This window comes from Labeo rohita, chromosome 16, assembly GCF_022985175.1.
Source record: "Labeo rohita strain BAU-BD-2019 chromosome 16, IGBB_LRoh.1.0, whole genome shotgun sequence".
Lineage (NCBI taxonomy): Eukaryota > Metazoa > Chordata > Actinopteri > Cypriniformes > Cyprinidae > Labeo > Labeo rohita.
In genome coordinates, this window is record NC_066884.1 from 20,197,071 (window position 1) to 20,219,827 (window position 22,757).

The 22,757-nt window shown below is 35.5% G+C and overlaps 2 protein-coding genes across 5 annotated transcripts; one reads left to right on the forward strand and one right to left on the reverse strand.

Annotated features, from left to right (window-relative positions):
* Positions 1 to 733: 733 nt before the first annotated feature.
* On the reverse strand, positions 734 to 4,300 carry krtcap2 (keratinocyte associated protein 2). The gene is made up of 5 exons (XM_051131273.1): positions 4,144 to 4,300; positions 3,105 to 3,259; positions 2,938 to 3,001; positions 1,290 to 1,356; positions 734 to 1,084 (listed from the first exon to the last, which is right to left on the reverse strand). The coding sequence occupies exons 1-5, from the start codon at positions 4,145 to 4,147 to the stop codon at positions 967 to 969; spliced, it is 408 nt and encodes a 135-aa protein (XP_050987230.1). The 5' UTR covers positions 4,148 to 4,300; the 3' UTR covers positions 734 to 966.
* Positions 4,301 to 5,407: 1,107 nt separating this feature from the next.
* Positions 5,408 to 22,525, forward strand: trim46a (tripartite motif containing 46a). Of its 4 annotated transcripts, XM_051130716.1 has the most exons (12): positions 5,413 to 5,856; positions 7,892 to 8,147; positions 10,679 to 10,829; positions 12,118 to 12,316; positions 14,486 to 14,632; positions 14,894 to 14,989; positions 17,798 to 18,051; positions 18,247 to 18,368; positions 18,461 to 18,808; positions 21,270 to 21,499; positions 21,588 to 21,655; positions 21,743 to 22,525. In XM_051130716.1, the coding sequence occupies exons 1-12, from the start codon at positions 5,797 to 5,799 to the stop codon at positions 22,131 to 22,133; spliced, it is 2,322 nt and encodes a 773-aa protein (XP_050986673.1). In that variant the 5' UTR covers positions 5,413 to 5,796; the 3' UTR covers positions 22,134 to 22,525. The 4 variants fall into 4 exon arrangements, with proteins under 4 accessions (XP_050986675.1, XP_050986676.1, XP_050986677.1 ...); XM_051130718.1 differs by lacking the exons at positions 21,270 to 21,499; positions 21,588 to 21,655; positions 21,743 to 22,525 and adding an exon at positions 19,260 to 19,932 and having other exon boundaries at positions 5,408 to 5,856; XM_051130719.1 differs by lacking the exons at positions 21,270 to 21,499; positions 21,588 to 21,655; positions 21,743 to 22,525 and adding an exon at positions 21,020 to 21,111 and having other exon boundaries at positions 5,412 to 5,856.
* The last annotated feature ends 232 nt before the right edge of the window (positions 22,526 to 22,757 follow it).

Genomic DNA, 22,757 nt, shown 5'->3' on the forward strand with positions numbered 1-22,757 from the left:
ATTCTGCAAGGTGTATGTAAACTTTTGACTTACACTGTAAATGTATAATCAGGCTTTATTACAGTACATTTAAGACTTTTTAGGACCAAGTAAAGAAAATGTAATAAATAAATTGAATAGAGCACATTGTCAGTGGTCTGTAAATGTAATCATCAGTAAATTTTTTTCCAGTGCAAATCTCTAAAGATTCTTAAATCAACACATTTGCTTGAAAAGTAACAAGACAAGATAAAACTATTTCAGCTGATCGTAGCAGTTTCACAACTATCTGGTTTTAATTGAAACACATTGAAAAAATATTTGGTTGAGCTTGAACTGGTAGAGGCCCATATATTCCATGCTAATTTGATTCTTATCTGCAGTTTAGTAGAGTAGGTCAAATAGAATGATTGGAATTTTTTTTTTTTTTTGCAGGGTCAATAACAGGACTGAGTCAGCTGAGAGTCCCAGAATGCACTGCGAGGCCTTAGGCAGTTAGCCAACACAGTTTAGCATACACAAACGGTGGAGAACGCAGAACAATAGAAATACTCCACGGGTTAAGGTGTGGTCACATTAGCAAAATTTTGTGAGAAAAAAAGGTCTAAGTCTGCCTGGGAAGCTTTTACACATTTGTAGGAGTCTAATTGTTTCCTATTTAATGACTGGATTCTACCTGTGAGATTTTAAAGGTGAATGCACCTTTAGTCATCTGAAGTCTAACAACAGGAAAACAAACAAAATGGCACATGTATTCTTTCATCAACTTTTAATAACAAACCCCTTAAACAAAAATATTTTGTAAACAGAACCAAAAATCACACATTTCTGACTGGTATGATCAAATGTGTTTAGTTATCTTTCAGTGTGAATGGAATGGATAAAAAAAATCTGCTGTTGGCAAACACATTAGATTATGTAGTTTCAGCACACTGCTGAAGGAGGCTGAATGGGTGACTGCAAAAGTAAATGGATGAGGTAAACACTTCAGTTCTTCCTTTTGCCCTTGCTGGTGGGTTTGGCGGGAGTTGGTGCAGGTGCTGCCTGGTAAAGAGCTGCTGACACTTTATTGATGTAGTACAGCGCAAAGACAGAGAAGATCAGGCTATACAAGAGAGCACAGAGAAAGAAAGAAAGAGCAAATAAATATCAGTTAATTAAACAGTAAATCTATAAGGGTAAAGTGGGTTTCCTCATCTACAATTGTATTTTGTTTGTTTTTAAAAACTGGCATGAGTCTTAATTTCTGTGAAGCTTAATTTCTGTGATAATCAATTACTTTAAAACATAAGTAATATCGCCCCACTTACCATGTTGTCACGCACACGCGATGCACCAAACCAGATGCGAACAGAGAGAGGCACAGGCACACGACAACTAAGGAGAGAGATTAAATGTTTTTGAGACAAGTTGTTTTTTCAGCCAAGGAAGAAGGGTCTTATCTAGCAAAACAATCTGCTAGTTTCTCAAAAAAAGACAATTTATATACTCTTTTTTTTAACCTTAAATGCTTGTCTTGTCTAGCTCTGCATGAACTCTGTGTATTCCAGTTCAAGACAGTTAGGGTATGTCAAAAAAACTCCCGTCTCATTTTCTACTCCAACTTCAAAATTGTCCTACATTGCTGCAGAAGTACCAACCCAGTGTTTACAAAGTGAATGTGCAAAGAAGATCAAACACCCTTTACAAAAAAAGGTAAAACAACAATGTAGGGCAATTTTGAAGTTGGAGGAGAAAATGAGATGGGAGGTTTTCGACAACCTAACTCATGAACCAGAATACACAGAGCACACACAAAGCTAGACAAGACAAGCATTTGAGGTTAAAAAATAAATCAAAAAACTAAAAACCCAATAAGACCCTTCTTCGTTGGCTGGGATTGTTTAAAGTTCTTTGAAGCTGCGTTTAAACTGCATTTTGGAAGTTCAAACTTGGGAGCACCATAGAAGTCCACTATTATGGAGAAAAATCCTGAAATGTTTTTCTCAAAAAACAATTTCTTTAAGACTGAAGAAAGACAGACATGAAAATCTTGGGGGTGAGTAAATTATCTATAAATGTTTGTTCTCATTATTAAAATGAACTTTCTTCAAGCGAGGAGGAGGATACAGCAAACAATAGACCAATTTCATGTTTGCAAACAGTGATGATGATTTTTGGGTGGAGGGTGTCAAAAAATGACAGTTTTCAAGTGGCAGTCTACGGAAGCTACAGAATCTAAGAATAAAAAAGGTGAATCTGAGTTTATGTTTCAGAATTCTGGCTTTATTCTCGTAATTCAGAGATTATATCTCACAATTCTGATAAGAAATATCAACTCGTCATTATCTTTTCCTCTCGACTCAGAATCATGAGTTTACATCCCACACTTCTGCCTTTTTTCCCCCCTCAGAACTGTCAAACTCACTATTGTTGAGTTAAATCAAGTTAAATGTCCGAACTAGAAGATATAAACTTGTATTTGTGAGAAAAATAGTCACAATTGTGAGATAAAATAGGTAAATGTTATGCAAAATGTTATAGGATTAAACAGTATTTCATGCTGTAACTGTAGGGCTAATACAATATGTCCCCTATGAAATGTATGTGTGAATATTATGCAGAACTATTGTTTAAATCAAATTTATGCATTAAATATAGGATAATCATAGCAGGTTTCATCCATAGTCTGTTCGTTTAATTGTCTGCGTTTAGTTTCAAATGGCGTTTCTGACAACAGCGTTTTTTAAAAATGATTTGCATTCTGTTTCTGGCATCCAAAGACACAACAATACATTTTTACTCTTATTCCATGGATTTTACCCGTTTCCCTCCCCTTGTTACCAGCCTTTTTCTGCGACCACCATGCGTGTAAAGCTGCAAGTGATGTAACTGTGACATCTACTCCAAATTGGTCTACAGCAGTATAACAAAAGGTTTATGCTTTTTTATGGTTTAAGTGCATATTCTCACACTTACTCTCTGGGAAGATTTTGGCTTGGAAGCCTTTGCCAAAAACAAGGTTCTCCAGATTATTGAAAGCCTGTAATTGCGGGTTAAGAACTAACAGAACACAGATGTGCAAAACTTAATGTTGAGGTTACACAAACTAGGACTGCATGCATGACAAAACAGCAGAAGGATACAGTAAGAGAGCAGACAAACAGCACGGATCCCAGGAAGCCTCCCAGGATGGTCAGCCACTCTGAAGAGCCCAGCTGCCGGCTAAACATCTGCATTCCTGCAAACACCAGCACTGACAGCAGACTGGACAACAGCAGGGACGTGCTTGTGTTCACCGCTATAACAACAGAGAGAAAAAGGCCAAATACTATTAATTTTCATTTATTTTATGTATTTAAAAGAAACATTTAAACAATATTATTGTTAATTATACACAAAGTTTAAGTTTAAACGTATCTGAAAACTATTTTAATTAATTCTATTAAGAAAGAATTAAGAAAAATAAGCGTATTGTTTTTGACGGATAATGTTGACATTTGGTTCCGCGACGGAAATGTTCATTACGGAAGCATTCTAATCGGGAACGAGAGCAAAAAAAATGGATAATCTATTGTTCTACAGACAAGAAACATTAAAATACATGGACGAAGTCACATAAATAAACAAACGGAATAGCCAAAATCGCATTATTGCTAGATTACAGAGCAGGCAAACCTGCAGGAATTTTGACACGTCAGTGTACGCTCTTCAAAACGTTCCGTGTGGAAACAAACATTGCAACTACAGCCGAAATTACAAATTTTGTTTGCTTTAGCCCTTGTTTGATTATATAAATAATAAGCGTACACTGGATAATGTTATTCTTGTCGTCTTTTCTATAAATACTAATATAAATATACTAATGTAAATATGAAATGTGTTAGCATGGGTTAGCGGTGGGCTAAACGTCATTCAGATTGTACAATGTTTTCTGCTTTTTTTCCAAACACAAAGACGCAAAACAACCACATTTCAGCATATTGCTAATGTTCTCAAAGTGGTTTAAATGACGGTCTAGGCAACTATTTTGCGATTAAAAGCTAAAAACTTTCAGCATTCCCACTACTATTACTATTTGGACTATTTCATGTTCACGCATGCAAAGTAACCGACAGAACAGTGCCAGTGGCATTAAACAGAAGATGATTTATCCTGAATCATTCATGTAAAAGCTACACTCACCCATATTTGACAGCTGTAAGGTAAAGAGATAGGTTTAACTCCTCTCTTTTCAATCCCAGGGCCAGCAGAGCAAAGATGACGCGACGCAAACGTGTAAAAATGGTGCCAAGTGCAAACTCCCCTTCACAAACCCTCGAGCTCCATCTAGTGGACAGAAAAAAGCGGCACATACGCAGCCACAACACACGTAATGCATCAATATTTGTATTAAGGGACAATATTTGCCCCTGGGTTTTTTTTCCGTGTTTTTTTTAACCGTTAGAAGATAATTGTCTTGAAATACCCCATAAAATTGCTACATAAAAATTTCTTTTTTTGCATATACACTATCAGTCAAAAGTTTTTGAACAGTAAGATTTTAATGTTTTTTTTATTATTTTTTTTTTAAAGAAGTCTCTTCTGCTCACCAAGCCTGCATTTATTTTATCTAAAATACAAAAAAGCAGTAATATTGTGAAATATGTTTGCTATTTAAAATAACTGCTTTCTGAATATATTTTAAAATGTAAAATTATTCCTGTGATCAAAGCAACATTTTCAGCATCATTACTCCAGTCTTCAGTGTCACATGATCCTTCAGAAATCATTCTAATATGCTGATTTGCTGTTCAGGAAACATTTATATGTATTATTATTATTATTATTATTATTATCATCAATATTAAAAACAGTTGAGTACATCTTTTCATGTTTCTTTGGTAAATAGAAATATCCAAAGATCAGCATTTATCTGAAATAAAAACCTTTTGTAACTTTATAACAAAAACTTGAAGTCAGTATAGTTATTTATTTATTTATTTATTTATTTATTTATTTTTGTGAAAGAAAATTATTCGGAACATTATATTCCTCAAATAAACATGACATTATAAAATAATAATAATAATAATAATAAATATTTATTAGCAAATCAGAACATTAGAATGATTTCTGAAGGATCATGTCACACTAGCTGAAGACTTGAGTAATGATGCTAAAAATTCAGCACTGAATCACAGGAATAAATTACATGTTAAAATATATTCAAATAGAAAACAGTTATTTTAAATAGTAAAAATATTTCAGATTTGTAATACTTTTGCTGTACTTTGGATCAAATAAATGCACGCTTGGTGAGCAGAAGAGACTTCTTTAAAAGCATTAAAAATCTTACTGTTACAAAACTTTTGACTGGTAAATATATACAGATGCTGAAAATAAATATTATACATTATACAAAATATTATTAAAAATTACATATTATAAATATTATATTATATCACGTTCCACCCTTGACTGGAACGCAAGCGGCGCGCTCAGCATCCCTGCGCATGCTCATTACTGATCTCCCCCGAACACCTCACAACATCCATCGACTACATGGATGGCTCAACATCCGTCAGAATAGACCACAGCAAGCACTGTTGGAAAACCCCTACATCATCATGGATTGCGTTAAATTGGACCTCTCTGATATATTAGACACAAATAATATCATTATAACGTAAATGTTTGTCTTACAGCAGTCAATTTCAGTTGCAAAAACAACAATTTCGGTTTATTTCGCGGTGTCCTGATCTTAATAAGCCGTTAGTTGTTTTGATCCTGATTCTCTATATAGATAATAGCGTTATTTCATTTAATATTAACTGAACGACCGGGATATTTCCAGCAATGGCAGATGCGGAGTTGCAAACCTTTACATCCATAATGGACGCTCTCGTGCGCATAAGCGTAAGTACATTTGCATCCTCAAAACCATGGATTTGCACATGATCTGTGATTTGCATTTGCGAATGTTATTTAACACGAACACACGTCATCTTTCTTAGAAATGGGGCATTTAGGTATTTTTTTACAGTCGGATGTAACATTTAAAAATAGCGTTAAAATAAATAAACACTCCGTTCTTTATTCAGAGCATATAATTTCCTCGGAATGTATGAATAACACCTGTAAACAGAAACCGAGTAGATCATTTTTTTTATTCTGGTCTGCTACCAGCTACTGAAGCGCATGTAGGCCACGGCTGATTTTCTTTTTGGATATATATGTATATATGCTTTCCCTCGTGTAGGCCTAATATATAATGAATACGCGTGTTTATTTATAGATTGAATATACTGGCGTATTCAGTCTACCTTTGAGTCTTACTGACGCGTATCAAACGTTGATACAACGTATACATTGATGTAACGACTTAAAGGAAAGATAAAGAAGGCTTTTTAAATTCAAGAAAAGGTAAAGGCCTTATCACTGTGCATGTTGCCATAGAGACGGGATGCAAGCGCTCTGAGGCCTGGAAGCCTCTGTGGGAAACGCCTGCGTGAACACGTGGACAAACTGGAGCGTCTAAAAGACTGAGAGAAGACAGCTGGGCGACTTTAATTATTTTAATGGCTTATTGACTAAATTAAATATATATGCTGTCAGCTGTGAGGAAAGTAATAGCTAGAATTCTGAACACAGAATAGCTTAAAATAGCCAAAAATTGATTTGCTGGTCTCCCAAGCTGGTTTGAAGCGGTTGAGGGCTTTTTTCAGCTGGGTTGGCTTCAAGAACGTCTTGTTAACCAGCTAAACTAGCTGAGCACATGTCTGGTAGGATGAGTGTGTCAGCATTTTCTTTGCATTTGATTATATGAAAACGGAACAAAACAAAGGTACAAGAAAAACTGATGTAACTGAATGAAAATAAATCATTGGTCATGCAGTTTTTCGCCAGAAATTCCAGTGTTAAACATGATTATTTAAAGAATAAGTTGAAATAATGTGAACTGATAGCTTTAACAAATGCATAAACCATCAATTAACAAACATGGAGCTCAAAGTAGGTTTGTCTTTAAAAGTTTATCATTCATTTATCTTTCAAAATCGGTTCCCCTGTACAGAAAATGAACTGGAGATGAAATGAATTGAATTTACTTCAAGAACTGTTGAACTCTACTGTAATTTCTTTAATTTAGATTTCACTGGTGAATGATTATGTTTACTTCCTTAAAATGACTCTTAAGTTTAATACCTGATATGAAGCTCGGGTGGCTGGAATGTAAATAAACGAGATTTCTGTAACCTTAATCTTTATTACAGAAGCCAGCATCAAGTTTTTCAAGTTCGATGAGTGACGCTCCTGTACTTTCCTGCACTTGAAATGTTTCAGATGCATTTACACACTCCTGTTGGAGTCAAAAATGAAAACAACTCTTAAATAATTCAATTATGAATAAAATAAAGCTGCTACAAATATTAGTCATATTGCATGTGCCGCTACATAGAAAACATCATGATTTGAATATTGCAAAAAAGATTCCCATTGTTACTCCAAATTACCCACATGGGGGTAATTTATAAAAAGTACTAATAAAGGAAGTATTGACTGTGGTTTTAATAAACAGCATGGCTGTTTGTGTGTGTTAATATTTGATATGCAAATCTTCCTTCTGATAGGCAAATGTTCTGACGTTTATCAGTTCTGACTAGCCTATTTCCATATTGTTTACCTTAGAAAAATTCCATAGCACAATTCATAATCAATTTCTATCATTAAAATGGAAACTAAAAAACGTTCCACTCCAAATATAACATCTTTAAAATCTACAGTGCTTCAAAAACAAAAACTGCACATATAACATTAGGAATTAAGTATTTTAATAGGATATATGGCTATGATCTATGTCTATAAATGTCAGCTAATCTATACCATAAAGAGCTTGCTTGTTTGATTGCTGTGCTAATTATTTATTTAACTCTGTCTCTTATTCTCTGTCCAGTCCAATATGAAGAGCATAGAGAGAGAGCTGCACTGTCCAGTGTGTGAGGAGATGGTGAAGCAGCCGATAGTGTTGCCTTGTATGCACAGCGTGTGCATTCTGTGTGCGGCAGAAGTCTTGGTTCAGAGAGGATACCCTCCACCCGAACTCCCACCAGAGCCCAACACCCCCACCTCAAGCCCCATCACACGCTCTCCCCGACAAACACGCCGGCCTCCGCCCAAAACAGACCGCCTAGACCGGGTGATCAGAACAGGTTTGTGTGTTCAACAATAGGCACGAGATCAAATTAAAGTGTGCTGACATTCTATTAAATGGCATTTTGGGACATTTCTGCACTCAAGTATTTATTATATCAACCACTAAACTGTACACTACCATTGAAAGGTTTGTGGTCGGTAAGATTTTTTAACGCTTTGCTCACCAAGGCTGCATTTATTTGATTCAAAATACAGTAAACACTGTAATATTGTGAAATATTTATTTTAATATGTTTTAAAATTAATTCATTTCTGTGATGGCAAAGCTATATTTTCAGCATCGTTACTCTAGATCCTTCAGAAATCATTCAAACATGCTGATTTTTGCTCAAGAAAAATTTTTAGGCCCTGTTTACACTAGTGCGTTTTCTTTTTAAGACGTCGTTTTAAAATGAAAACGATGCTCGTCTACACTGGCGTTTCAGAAACGACCTCCATTCTCACTACACAACCGAAAATGCGTATCACATGACCATTCATAATGAGCATGATGGAGAGCGAATGTGTGCAGCCACACCATCATTTTCAAAAGTCTTGGTTTTGGTCAGTTTACACTGAGTTTTCAAACTAAAACGGGATCTGCAGTGTTTTCGAGAGTCTTTGATTTTGGGGGTCGAAAATGCTGGAGTAGTGTAAACAACAGGTGTAACCGTAGCAAAAGTTATGCGTTTTAAAATTAAAATGCACTAGTGTAAACATAGCCTTATTATTATCAGTGTTTAACAGTTGTGCTGCTTAATATTTTTGTGAAAAACGGGATTTTTAAAATCAGGATTCAAATCAGGATTTGAAAGAGAACAATTTAAAGTCTTTACTATCACTTTAGATCAATTTTTCGCATCCTTGCTGAAAAAATGTATTAATTTTTTTTTATCAATTTTATCAAAATTTGTATGACTCTGGCATCTAATTTTAAACTCTTGCATCTCTTTGCAGTACTTTTATTCTCCCACAATCAAATAATTTTAGCTCAAACTAATTATCAGTTAAATTTAAAAATCCTGTCATTTTAATAATTTATTTACTTATTATTTAATAATTACAATTTATATATTATTTGTCTAAATTAAAGGAGTAGTTCACTTCCAGAACAAAAATTTACAGATAATGTACTGACCCCGTTGTCATCCAGGCATAAAGAAGTTATGTTTTTTTAAGGAAAACATTTCAGGATTTTTCTCCATATAGTGGACTTCAATGGTGCCTGTGAGTTAGAACGTCCAAAATGCAGTTTCGAAGCTTCGAAGAGCTCTAAACGATTCCAGCCGAGGAATAAGGGTCTTATCTAGCGAAACGAAGGGTAATTTTCTAAAAAAAAAATAAAAAATTATATACTTTTTAACCTCAGATGCTCGTCTTGTCTAGCTCTGCCACGCGCATGTGTACTCTGTGTAATCCGGGTCAGTACAGTTAGGGTATGTAGAAAAACTCCCAAACATCGCCCTACATCGCTGCAGAAGTACTGACTCAGTGTTTACAAAGTGAAGAAGGTCAAACGCCCTTTACAAAAAAAGGTAAAACAGTGATGTAGGACAGTTTTGAAGTTGGAGAAGAAAACAAGATGGGAGTTTTACGACATACCCTAACTGTATTAACTCGGATTACACAGAGTACGCATGCGCATTGCAGAGCTGGACAAGATGAGCACTTGAGGTTTAAAAAGTATATAATATAATCGTTTTGCTAGATAAGACCCTTATTCCTCGGCTGGGATCATTTAGAGCCTTTTGAAGCTGCATTGAAACTGCATTTTGGATGTTCAAACTCACAGGCTCCATTGAAGTCCACTATATGGAGATAATTCCTGAAATATTTTCCTCAGAAAACATAATTTCTTTACGAACTGAAGAAAGAATGGCATGAATATTTTGGATGACAACGGGGTGAGTTCAGTATCTGTACATTTTTGTTCTGGAAGTGAACTACTCCTTTAATTAGATAAAATATTATTTGTAAAAAAAAAAATATTTTTATCACTAGAGCATTTCGCAGCGTCCTTTCATATTTCCTCTGAAACCCTCCACCTCCCCAGTTCCACCTGTTTGGATTGATTATATATGCTATATTTGTGCTGCGGCAGTATAGTTAGTATATGTGCTTTTTTATTCACTAAAAGAATTTTAATAAAACATGACAGCATGTCAATTTAATTATTTATTTGTTATAATTATGTTTATTTTAAAGTAATTTTGGTATTTAAACTTTACGTATTTAAAGAAAAATATTTAGTTATAGCATAGCATAGCATAGTTTCAGCTCTGTGCAAAAGTTTATAGATGTTGCTGTATCATTCTGTTGTATTGCATCTGTGCTGCACTTCGCAGGTGTGTGTGTGTGTTTAAATGTAGCAGCCATCGTGATGGGCTGATTCTGAATGTGTCAGCACACAGCGGGACTAGATTCTGTTCTCTTTCTGCATTGATTAGCTTTTCCATTCTTCCTCCCAGCTTAGATTTATTGGGGCTTACAGAAGCTTTAATGTTGGAAACAGCTTTTTCTATCTGTATCTCTCTCTCTCTTTGTACAGTGTGTGGGACACATCCAGGACGCAGGCGTAAAGACACCCCGCCTGTGATCATGCTGTTCCCCTGTCCCACCTGCGGAAAAGACGTGGAGCTGGGAGAAAGAGGGCTCGCAGACTGTCTGAGAAACCTCACGCTGGAGCGCATAGTGGAGAGGTCTCTCTTTCTCTCACATTCTTCAGAATTCCTGCTTTTCTGAACTGGTGCTACATTAGAATCAATTCCAGTAACTGCGCTGTACAATGCAGAAATGTTGTTCTACTGGTTTTGAATACTTGAGCAGATGAACTTGCATCTATTCATAGGCACATCACCATAGAGATCGATAGCTCTTTGAATGTGCTTGTGCACTACGTGGACCAATGAAATCACCTTGCTGTCATAGCAAAATAAGGTTGAGAAAAGGAGGAGACAGAAAAATATTTAGTTTCTTCCTTCCAGTAAAAAGCATGCATGGCATCCAATCTGAACTTGAGTAAAAATGTGCACAAGCCAATAGCCTTAAGCTTTCCAAACCACCATAACGCTGTGTAGGCTCCATTACAGCTTTAAAAAGCAAGCGAAAATATATTTAACTCAAAAATGAAAATGTGATTCAAAACATGTATGATTTTCCTTCTTAGAGAGTGTTTAAAGAATACATTAACCATATGAGGCCCCGTCAAGCTCCAAAATAATAAAAAAGCATAATAAGTTCCAAGCATTTCGCTTTATGTAAAAAACAGAATGAAATTTTGCATTCATTTTATGAAGATTGCATCAGCGTCTTTTAAAATATGCATTTAGTTGCAAAACATCAGGTTTGACATTGTAACATTGTGATGTCAGTGTGATGTAACCAATTATTATTATTATTATTATTTTAACATTTGTGTCACATGACTAGTCTACAGAGCCAAGGAAACAAGGAAACATGAGTACAATGTGAACACAAATTAATAGGTTGTGTGAACTTATTCTTTAAATCATAGAAACAAGATCTGTTCTTTCTTCCGCATGTCATGTGTGGAGCTTCGTACATGACTGATCGTGTCTGGCACAAGATTTGTTATGGAATGTGAAAACAAAAACAGATAACATTAAAAAGGCATTTAAAACATGTATGTTAAATTGTTAAACTATTTAAATAAAGACATGATGTTCCATCTATAATAAATAAATAAAATCTAACACTTGTGGGTTGAACCTTTCCTTTAAAAGAGAAATTGTGAGAAAATTGGGAAGCTGAATGCTTTGTTTTATTGAAAGTTGCTGAGTAGATGCAGCTGAGTCGCATCTGCATCACAATAAACCACACACGCATGCTATATTTCATGTACACAAATTAAACAAGCATGCGTACATGTAACCCAATCCACACGTGTTTACTTTTCAGATTAGCCTCACGTTATTTATTTTGAATGCTCAATAGATGACTGATGGCTTTCTTTGTTCGTATGTGCAGGTACAGGCACACAGTGAGTCTCGGCAGCATGGCAGTCATGTGTCAGTTCTGCAAACCTCCTCAGGCTCTGGAGGCCACCAAAGGTTGCGCTGACTGCAGGTCCAACTTCTGTAATGAGTGCTTCAAGCTGTACCACCCCTGGGGCACGCCGCGAGCTCAACACGAACACATCCTGCCCACACACAGCTTCAGGCCCAAGGTAAAAACACATGGGACTGTGTTCAGAAAGAGGATCAACACTCATGGAGCTCAAACATAAAGAGAGAGAGTCTTGAATCAAACTATAAACTCCAGGCACAACTGCCAGTGTTTTGAAGAAATGTATTAGCCATATACAGTCAGACCAAAATTATTCAGACATTTTTATATATATTTTTGACTAGGATAGCAAAATAAAGTAAACTGCGACATATTGTAGCAAAACAGATCTTCATATAGTGGACTACCAGTAAAATTGATTACATCAGTACTTTCACAACAGCCAATGCGTGACCGCAAAACAGCTGCTATATGGTTCATTGGATAGTGGAGATGGAAGAAACTGCTTCTTATGTTTTTGTAGTAACACTGTATAATGTGTCGAAAACATACCACAACCGCATGGTGCAAGGAAAGATCACGTGAGGCGCTCCCTTCGTCATGATAATCTTAATAATATCTTATAGTGTGTGATATGCCACAATTTTCAAATCTTGTAGTGTGTGCATGTTTAAGATTTCAGGGAAGATAATCTGCAAAGATCCTCGTTATGTGTGCGCTGCAACCAGATTTCATAATCGGTTAGGATTTTAAAAATCCTGTAGTGTGAGCCCGGCTTTATCTGACATTACTAAGAAGAATTTGTTCTAAAACAGTTTGACGCTGAGTTCTTGTCATATTTATAACAGCTCTGCCTATAACAGCTCATATATGTAACAGCTCTGCCACACAAACACGTATCTACCGTGTGCTGCATGCTTTAATTTGTGGTTTTGTTAACTTACAGTGACAGAGAAATGAGACTCACACCTTTAAGTAAATGCGGTTGTCAATCCCAAAAACTGAAGTGTGAACGTGGCCTATTTATCAAAGAATCCTGCAGTTACGTTTGTATCACTGCTTGAAATATTAAGCAGCACATTTGTTTTCAACAAGAAATGTTTCATGAGCACCAAATCAGCATATCAGAATGATATCTCAAGGGTCATGTGACACTAAAGACTATAATGAGTAATGATGCTAAAAATTGAGCTTTGCATTACAGGAATAAATTATATATTAAAATATATTGAAATAGAAAACAGTTATTTAAACTGTAATAAGATTTCATAATATTAATGGGTCGTTATTGCAAAATGATGATACTCACAGCGTTAAACTACTTGGCACAAGCTGACTGGTTCATGCTAGATATGCAGCCAATAAGATTGCTACCTTACATTTAAATGGCTGGTTTGCATCCACTAGAGCAATCACACCATGCTTTCTGACTTTCTCTGAAACCCTCCACCTCCCCAGCTCCACCTGTATAGATCTGCTACAGGTTATTATATGTGACCCTGGACCACAAAAGCAGTCTTAAGTAGCATGGATATATTTGCAGCAATAGCCAACAATAAACTGTATGGTGCAAAATTACTGATTTTTCTTTTATGCCAAAAATCATCAGGATATTAAGTAAAAATCATGTTCCATGAAGATATTTTGTAAATATCCTACTGTAAATGTAACAAAACGTAATTTTTGATTAGCAATATGCATTGCTAAGAACTTCATTTGGACAACTTTAAAGGCGATTTTTTTCAATATTTTGATTTCTTTGCACCCTCAGATTCCAGATTTTCAAATAGTTGTATCTCTGCCAAATATTGTCTCATAACAAACCATACATCAATAAAAAGCTGACAATAAAAAAAATGACCTTGTGACTGGTTTTGTGGACCAGGGTCACATATATGCTAGTTGTCCAAATACATTAACATTGCCATATCAATTACAATGCTAAATGTTGTCATGATAGATCTGTTGTTACTGTAAGTTTAATACATAAGAGCAGCCTTAGTGAGCATAAAATACTTCTTTTGAAACTGGTAAAAAAATTCCCCGACCCACACTTCTGAATGTGTTATGTAAACATGGGCAAAACAGTATTTTGCATTGTTTTTATTTATATGTTTATCCACATGATAGTGGATTCTTTTAGCTACTTTGAACTCAATCTCATGCAAACAGTATTCAAATATTGTTCTTTTCCACAGCAGTCAACACAGATGATTTTTTATAAACTGTTGACTCGAAAGTTCCCCTTAACCTCATTTTATTTTTTCTGTCTTCTTCCTTGTCTGTCTCTCCTTTTTCTCATTTTTCTCTTTCTCTCACTCACATGCAGGTGTTAGTGTGTGTGGAGCACGAGCAGGAAAGATTGCAGTTTTACTGCAGGTCATGCCAGCGTTTGTTATGCCCACTTTGTAAACTCCGTCGAACCCACAGTGGACACAAGATCATACCTATTGCGCTGGCTTACCAAACTCTAAAGGTATCCATTCCTGACATTAATCTTTATGCGCTTTATAGTCTTTAGACTATAAACATTATAAATATGCCCAACATGCCTTTCTTTCCTGTATAAAATGGTTATTTGGTCTAATATGTCTAAGCTCTAACCCTGCACAGCTCTGAATGATCAAGAGTTGACAGGAGAGGATTTCCTCTCAATGTCTAGGCAGCTCTAGCAGAAACTGTACGGTGTTGTCGGTGTTTAACATAACTCATCGTTCTCCATGTTGTGAAATCACAGGAGAAGATCACCAAGGAGATGAACTACATCTTGGCCAATCAGGATTCTGTACAGGCACAGATCACCCAAGTAGAGAGCGGCATCGCTCAGACTGAGGTACACAGCACTGGTGTTTTAATAATGCTTTCAGTGTTTGTGAGACATCTCTTCAGCTCAGGGTATCCGAGTGGTGTGGAAACAGAACGGGGGGAGTGTTTTTTCAGGTGTTATACACTTTTAGCAGTCAAAATTGAGAAAATGATGGAAATTGTGAAATATTATGTTAACAACAATTATATATGTTGACGCTGATAGCACCTCTGGTGACCCGAGTTTGGTGACCATTCCCAACTCTCCACCCCACACTTTCCTGACATTCTCTACTGTCCTGATCATTAAAAGCATGAAAAACAAAACCCGTCTATATATACATTTGGGGTCAAATGTCATGGTGGGGATGACCATAATTCATTGTAAAAAAAAAAAAAAAAAAAAACTTTTGTTGTTATTATTATTATTGATAATACTTTAATTAGTTATTTATATAGACTTTTGTATTTATTTATAGTTTTAATTAATATTTATATTTTATGTAAGATTTATTATAATTTCATGTAAATATTTGAAATATATGGAAGACCATTTCTGCCACTCAATAAAAAATAAAAAAGGGTAATTACGAATCTGTTTTTTTTTGTTTTTTTTTGCAATTGCGAGTTTACATCTCACTATTCTGACTTTTTCCCAGAATTGTGAGATATAAACTCGCAGCTACAAATTATAAAGTCATGAATTAGAAACTCGCAGTTCTTACTTTTTTCCTCAGAATTGCATGATATAAAGTCAGAATTGCGAGATATACACTTGCAATTCTGAGAATTGCGTATTCTTTTCTCCTTCAAAATTGGACTTTAAAACTTGCAATTGCAAGTAAAAGTCAATTGCAATTTCACATAAAAGACAGAATTGTGAGATAATGTCACAATTCTGACTTTTTTTCAGAATTGCGTGATATATAAAGTCACAATTGTGAGAAAAAGTCAGAATTGTAGAAAAAAAGTCAGAATTGCAAGTTTTTATCTCGCAGTTGACTTTATTTTTCGCAACTGTGAGTTTATCTCACAATTCGGACTTTTATATGATACAAACTCGCAATTGTGGCTGTTTTTCTCAGAATTTCACGTTTATATCTCGCAATTCTGACTTTATAACACGCAATTGCAAGTTAAGTCAGAAATGTGAGATATAAACTTGCAATTCTGAGAACATATGTGACCCTGGACCACAAATCCAGTAGCATGGGTATATTTGTAGCAGTAGCCAGCAATACATTGTATAGGTTAAAATTGTCTATTTTTTTTTTTTTTTTTTTATGGAAAAATAATTAGGATATTAAGTAAAGATCATGTTCCATGAAGACATTCATGGAACATGAATGAAAATTTCCTACTGTAAATATATCAAAACCTAATTTTTGATTCGTAATATGCATTGCTAAGAACTTCATATGGACAACTTTAAAGGCGATTTTCTTAATATTTAGATTTTTTTGGACCTTCAGACTCCAGATTTTCAAATAGTTGTATCTTGACCAAATATTGTCATTTCCTAACAAACCATACATCAATGGAGAGCTTACAGCAATGGACAGCTTTCAGATGATGTATAAGTCTCAATTAAAAAAAAAAAGACTCTTTTGAATGGTTTTGTGGTCCAGGGTCACATATCAGTCTTTTTTCCCTCTAAATTGGACTTTATAACTTGAAATTGCAAGTTTATTCAGAATTCAGAGGTTTTACTTAATTTCTCACAGTTGTGAGTTTATATCACGTAATTCTGAGAAAAAAGTGAGAAATGTGACTTTATATCTCGTAATTCTGAGAGTTTATATCTCACAATTTTGACTTTATAACACACAATGGCAATTTACACAATTTGTAAATCATAATTCGGAGAAGAAAGTCAGAATTGCTAGATGTAAACTAGCAAAAAAAAGGTCAGAAATGTGAGATAAAAAGTCGCAATTACCTTTTTAAATTTTTTATTCACTGAAGAAACCGACTTCCATATAAATATAGAATATATAAATTATAAAATATAAATTGAATAGATTATGCAATGTAATATTTAGATTTAAAGTATTTATGATATTTAAAAAGACATGAGTCTCCTTTCATATATGGAAATAAAACCTAAAGATGGATAACAGATCATTCTCTCTCCATGATTTACCTGGAATGAGAAGTGTTTTTAGTATCCTTTTAGTTTTTTCAGTGGTGTTTTAAATTAAAATAACTGAAATATTTATTTGTGAAAAATAATGATGATGATGAATTAAATTATTGATAATAATATATTCTAATAAAATATTATTCATTTAATATGTATTGTTATTAAATGTAATATCAATTGATTGCAAATATTTTAAATATAAAATGTAATGCATTTAATAAATTAAAATAATTAATATTTTTTACATATTAAATTATTAAAATATTTATGATATTTAAAAAATACATGAAAGCTCTCTTCCCATACAGCCAAACCAAAATTTATTCAGACACCTTCAACGTGTCTCACGTTATCACAGTTTATTCGCTATAGTTTCGAAAATGGTTTAGTTTAGAAAAGTTAAACTGTGTCAGAACAAATTCAAAATGTCAGATAACTTTGAAAATATTTAATATTGCAATATTTACACAACTATCAATCCTTTGTTGACCAATTACCAAGCAATGGTTAATTTTGTTCAGTCTGTGATGTCATAGCTTACTTTATTTTGCTATCCTCACTTACATAAATGAACTATATTGTCCTGCACCCACTAAAAAAAAAAAAAAAAAAAAAATATTACGTCGGGTGTCTGAATATATATACTAATAATTTACAGTCAAGCTTTGCTATTCTCTGTACCTCTGTGTTCAGGTGAACAGCGCAGTGGCTAAGGAGCAGCTGAATCAGTGTGTGAGTGAATTGCGCGGCGTGCTGGCGGAGCGTCAGGGGGCCTTGGCCATGTTGCTGGAGGGGTCTCGTTCGCAGCGGGCAGGGTCTCTAAACGCACAGCTCTCAGAAAAACAGAGTCTTTTGGAAAACGCAGGGCTGCTCACATACACTCAAGAGCTGCTAAAGGAAACTGACCAGTCGTGCTTTGTGCAGGCCGCCAGAGTCACGCACAACAGGTTAGAGTGTATGTTTGTGGGTTGCTGTGCAGATCTGGGCATTTATGAAATACAAATCTCACAATAGGCTATTGTGTGTTTCCATAGAAACATTTTCAATAAAGTACACAAAGTAAATGTGGGAATATTATATTACACTTGATCACTTGGTATTCACTTAAGTTTTACTTGATTTTCCTCTCTTTTTCTCCTCAGACTGGTAAAAGCAATAGAAAATCTGCAGCATTTCTCTCTATCTGCTGATCCCTCGTTCCGACACTTTCAGATGGACGTCTCCAGAGAACTCAAAGCGCTCGGCAGCATGGACTTCATACAAGGTTTTCATAAAAGTTTGCTTTTCTGTGTCAAATATAATAATTAAACGCACATCCATTTGAATTTAATCCAACCCCTTACTTTCTTTCTGCAGCTCCATTGGCTCCTGTGATTGACACTCAAAAGACCTTGGCCTATGACCAGCTTTATTTGTGCTGGCGCCTCCCACAGGACTCCGCCCCCGCCTGGCACTACTCGGTGGAGTATCAGAGGAAAGTGGGCGGAGCTGGGGCATTATGGGGAAGGGTCTTGTCTGAAGGAAGCTCAGGAAGTAATGGCACACACTGTTCATGGCAGCGCCTGGATGATGTGGGTGGGACTAATGCAGTGATTGACAAGCTAGAGATGGACAGTGTGTATGTCCTGAGAGTTCGAGGCTGTAATAAGGCCGGGTTTGGAGAGTACAGTGAGGAGGTGTATCTACACACACCTCCTGCACCAGGTAAGATGCATCCAGACACAGATATATACATTATATACAAATATATAGTATAAAATATCAGAGACACATTTCTTTTTCTCCAGCCCCCTAGTTTATCACATTATTGAATGTTTCGTTTTTATTTTGCATCTTTCCCACTCATTCTACTTTTCGACTTTTAGACTGAAGTTTACAGTCTATTTTTATTCTTTCTCCATTTATCCATCCATCCGTTTATTTATTTATTCTTCCTTTCATCTATCTATCTATCTATCTATCTATCTATCTATCTATCTATCTATCTATCTGTCTATCTCAAATGATTCTTTGATTCATTTTTTTCTTTCGTGCATTCATTCACTGATATTAATTTTCCATCCATCGATGCTTTCATTAACTGATTTATTCATTCATCTTCATTTTTGTTCATTTTTGTTTGTTCACTTGGCCCGTCAATTCTCTATTTATTTAGTAGATGATTTGTTTGTTTATATCAATTCATTCTTCCATCCATCCATCCAACCATGCATTAATTTGTCTGTTTGTTGCTTTGTTTTAGTCACTTGTCCATCCATTCATATTTGTTGTCTATCCATTTGATTAATTCATTGATTTATTCATCCATAAATCTATCTTCCATTATCCATGTCAGTGTTTGCTTGATCATCCATCCATCCATCCATCCATCCATCCATCCATCCATCCATCCATCCATCCCTTCGTCCATCCCTCTGTATCAACTCATGTCATTAATTTGCTCATCTATCTATCTATCTATCTATCTATCTATCTATCTATCTATCTATCTATCTATCCATTTATTCACGCATTCATATCACAATTTTGTCAAACTGAAACTGATCTTATTCTTTCTCCAATTATCCACCCATCCATTTATTCATTCTTCCTGTCATTTATCCACTTGTTTGTTTATTTGCTCGTGTTCATCTATCAGTCTATCTATCTATTTATCCGTCTATCTATCTATCTATCTATCTATTTATCCGTCTATCTATCTATCTATCTATCTATCTATCTATCATTTATTTGTCTGTTTATCTATCATTTATTTGTCTACCTGTCTATCTATCATTTATTTGTCTGTCTACCTATCTATCTATCTATCTATCTATCTATCTATCTATCTATCTATCTATCTATCTATCTATCTATCTATCTATCATTTATTTGTCTATCTATCTATCTATCTATCTATCTATCTATCTATCTATCTATCATTTATTTGTCTATCTATCTATCTATCTATCTATCTATCATTTATTTGTCTATCTATCTATCTATCTATCTATCTATCATTTATTTGTCTATCTATCTATCTATCTATCTTTTATTTGTCTATCTATCTATCTATCTATCTATCTATCTATCTATCTATCTATCATTTATTTGTCTATCTATCTATCTATCTATCTATCTATCTATCATTTATTTGTCTATCTATCTATCTATCTTTTATTTGTCTATCTATCTGTCTATCTATCTATCTATCTATCTATCTATCTATCTATCTATCTATCATTTATTTGTCTATCTATCTATCTATCTATCTATCTATCTATCTATCTATCTATCTATCTATCTATCTATCTATCTATCTATCTGTCTAACCATTCATATCAAAGTTTTGTCCTGTTCTAACAGAACTGAACCTGATCTTATTCTTTTTACATTTATTCATCTATACATTTCTTAATTCTTCCTTTCATTCATCCATTTGTTTGTTTTTCTTTCTGTTTTCTTGTCTATCCATCCATTAAATGATTCATTGATTCATTTTTTCTTTCATGCATTCATTTATTGATATTAAATATCCATCTGTTCTCCATTTATCCATCCATCAGTGCATTTATTTACTGATTAATTAATTAATCTTCTATCGATCATCTATCTATCTATCTATCTATCTATCTATCTATCTATCTATCTATCTATCTATCTGTCTATCTATCTGTCTATCTATCTATCTATCTATCTATCTATCTATCTATCTATCTATTGTGCTATTACATGTGTATCACATTCTCTTTCATTTTCTCTCATACAATTGATTCTGTTGCATATCAGTAGAATATTTCTCCATGCATATCCACAACTGTTTGACGTCTCTTTTTTTGCTCCTCTCTCTGTATTATTTCTCCTTATGTTACCTGTTATTCTCCACCTTCCTGCTGTTTCTTTGACTTGTATTCCTATTTAAATGGAATATATCAGCTGCTTGATCTCCTCTGAATCCTAGAGTCCTGGAATATGTGCAATGTTCCTGCTGTCCTCTCTGTTTACCCTCTTTTCTCCAAATTTCCAATCCCATTTCTTCCCTTTTACGCTTACCTATACATATCCCTCCCCACCCCCACCCCCCTTTCACTCCCTCATCCTCTTCCGTTTTTGTGTTCTGCTCCTTATGACCTGGCTTTTCCAACCCTCTCCTCCACTCCACTCCTCCTGCATACCTCAATCTCAGTGTTGTCGTTCTGCCTGGACTCACGCTGGGGCCTGCATGCGGAGCGGGTGGCACTGGGAAAAGGGCAGACGTACGCCCGGAGTGTTCCTGGGATGACTCTGTTGCAGGCTGCTGATCGGGCTCTTACCTCATGTCACCTCACCTCTGACCTCCTTGTGGCCGATGTTTCCATCACACAGGGACGACACTACTGGGCATGCTCGGTGGAGCCTGGATCCTACCTGGTTAAGGTCAACATAGAAATTAGTACATGATGCATTGATCAGAAGTGACAGAAACCATTTATAATGTTAAAATGCAAGTTTTCTTTGTGTGCAGGTGGGAGTGGGTGTTGAAGCAAAACTACAAGAGTGGTTCCATCTTCCACAAGACATGGCAAGTCCTCGGTGAGGAGAAATGTTTAAGCGCTGACTACTCAGGGAGCTGACTTATGTAGGCAATATTACATAGTTCATCTCGATTTCTCTCCATAGGTACGATCCAGACAGTGGTCATGACAGTGGCGCAGAAGACGCCCAGGACTGTCCGCCTCCATTCTGTTTCCTCACAATGGGCATGGGCAAGATTTTACTACCCAAATGTGGGGCGTCTAACACTTCTACCGGCCCCCTGACCGCCCCCTTACCACCTCGCCTCGGACTGTGTCTGGACTTCGAAAAGGGACGGCTCACTTTTTACGACGCGCACTCTTTGCGAGTGCTGTGGGAGGGGACTGTTGATTGCTCCGCCCCTGTTTGCCCAGCGTTCTGTTTTATTGGTGGTGGTGCTCTGCAGCTGCAAGAGCTGATAGCCAATCGCAGCACAGAGCAGAACCCACCAAGAAGAGTGACCATCCAAACACGTGCCACCGACGCCGGTCACTAAATCATCCGATCGCTTTGAAACTAGTCAAATCAGCACCTTTAAGCAAATCTTCTTTTATCGTTTTCTATCGACTTTGTTTACCTGCTTATTTCGTAGATGATGCGAGAACTGATGATATTTTATATTAAGATTAAGATTCATTTAATTTCAAAAGTGGCTATGGATGCTAACAACATGTAGCATGCTAACAAGTAGGCCAATATTAAATAACAAGGAATCGTTCGTTTTTACGGCCACAAAATGAAAAATTCAAATCAGGTATAATTCATGTTCACTCATAACACCTTCATTTTAAACATTCGTATGAAAACAAACGATTCCTTGTTATTTACAAACTCGTTTTTCCAGCATCGTTAGCATGCGAACCGCCCAATATGGGTGTGCTAATAGAACACCTTGATTTATTCATTAACAATGGATGTGCTCTTTACAGGAATGTAACAATGCCTTGAAATGTGATCTTGTTGCAATTCAAATCCATTTGAGACAGTTTATTGCTGTTTTGTTTCATGTTTCTGAGTAGTTCCCAATGTCCTTGAATTGTCTTGCTACTTTGAGGCTCAGCCAAGATGTGAAGCTTTTGGTTGGACATGTTGTATTGGTGTCAGTACACGTCCTGTGCAT

What these genes read in the sequence shown, in the direction of transcription:
- krtcap2 (XM_051131273.1), bottom strand. An exon ending in TGTTTGTCTGCTCTCTTACT is followed by an intron (nt 3,002 to 3,104) that starts GTATCCTTCTGC and finishes CCGCAATTACAG; the next exon opens with GCTTTCAATAATCTGGAGAA. An exon ending in AGCCAAAATCTTCCCAGAGA is followed by an intron (nt 1,357 to 2,937) that starts GTAAGTGTGAGA and finishes CTCTCTCCTTAG; the next exon opens with TTGTCGTGTGCCTGTGCCTC.
- trim46a (XM_051130716.1), top strand. Translation starts at nt 5,797, where the DNA reads ATGGCAGATGCGGAGTTGCAAACCTTTACATCCATAATGGACGCTCTC. An exon ending in CACACAGCTTCAGGCCCAAG is followed by an intron (nt 12,317 to 14,485) that starts GTAAAAACACAT and finishes ACTCACATGCAG; the next exon opens with GTGTTAGTGTGTGTGGAGCA. An exon ending in TGGCTTACCAAACTCTAAAG is followed by an intron (nt 14,633 to 14,893) that starts GTATCCATTCCT and finishes GTGAAATCACAG; the next exon opens with GAGAAGATCACCAAGGAGAT.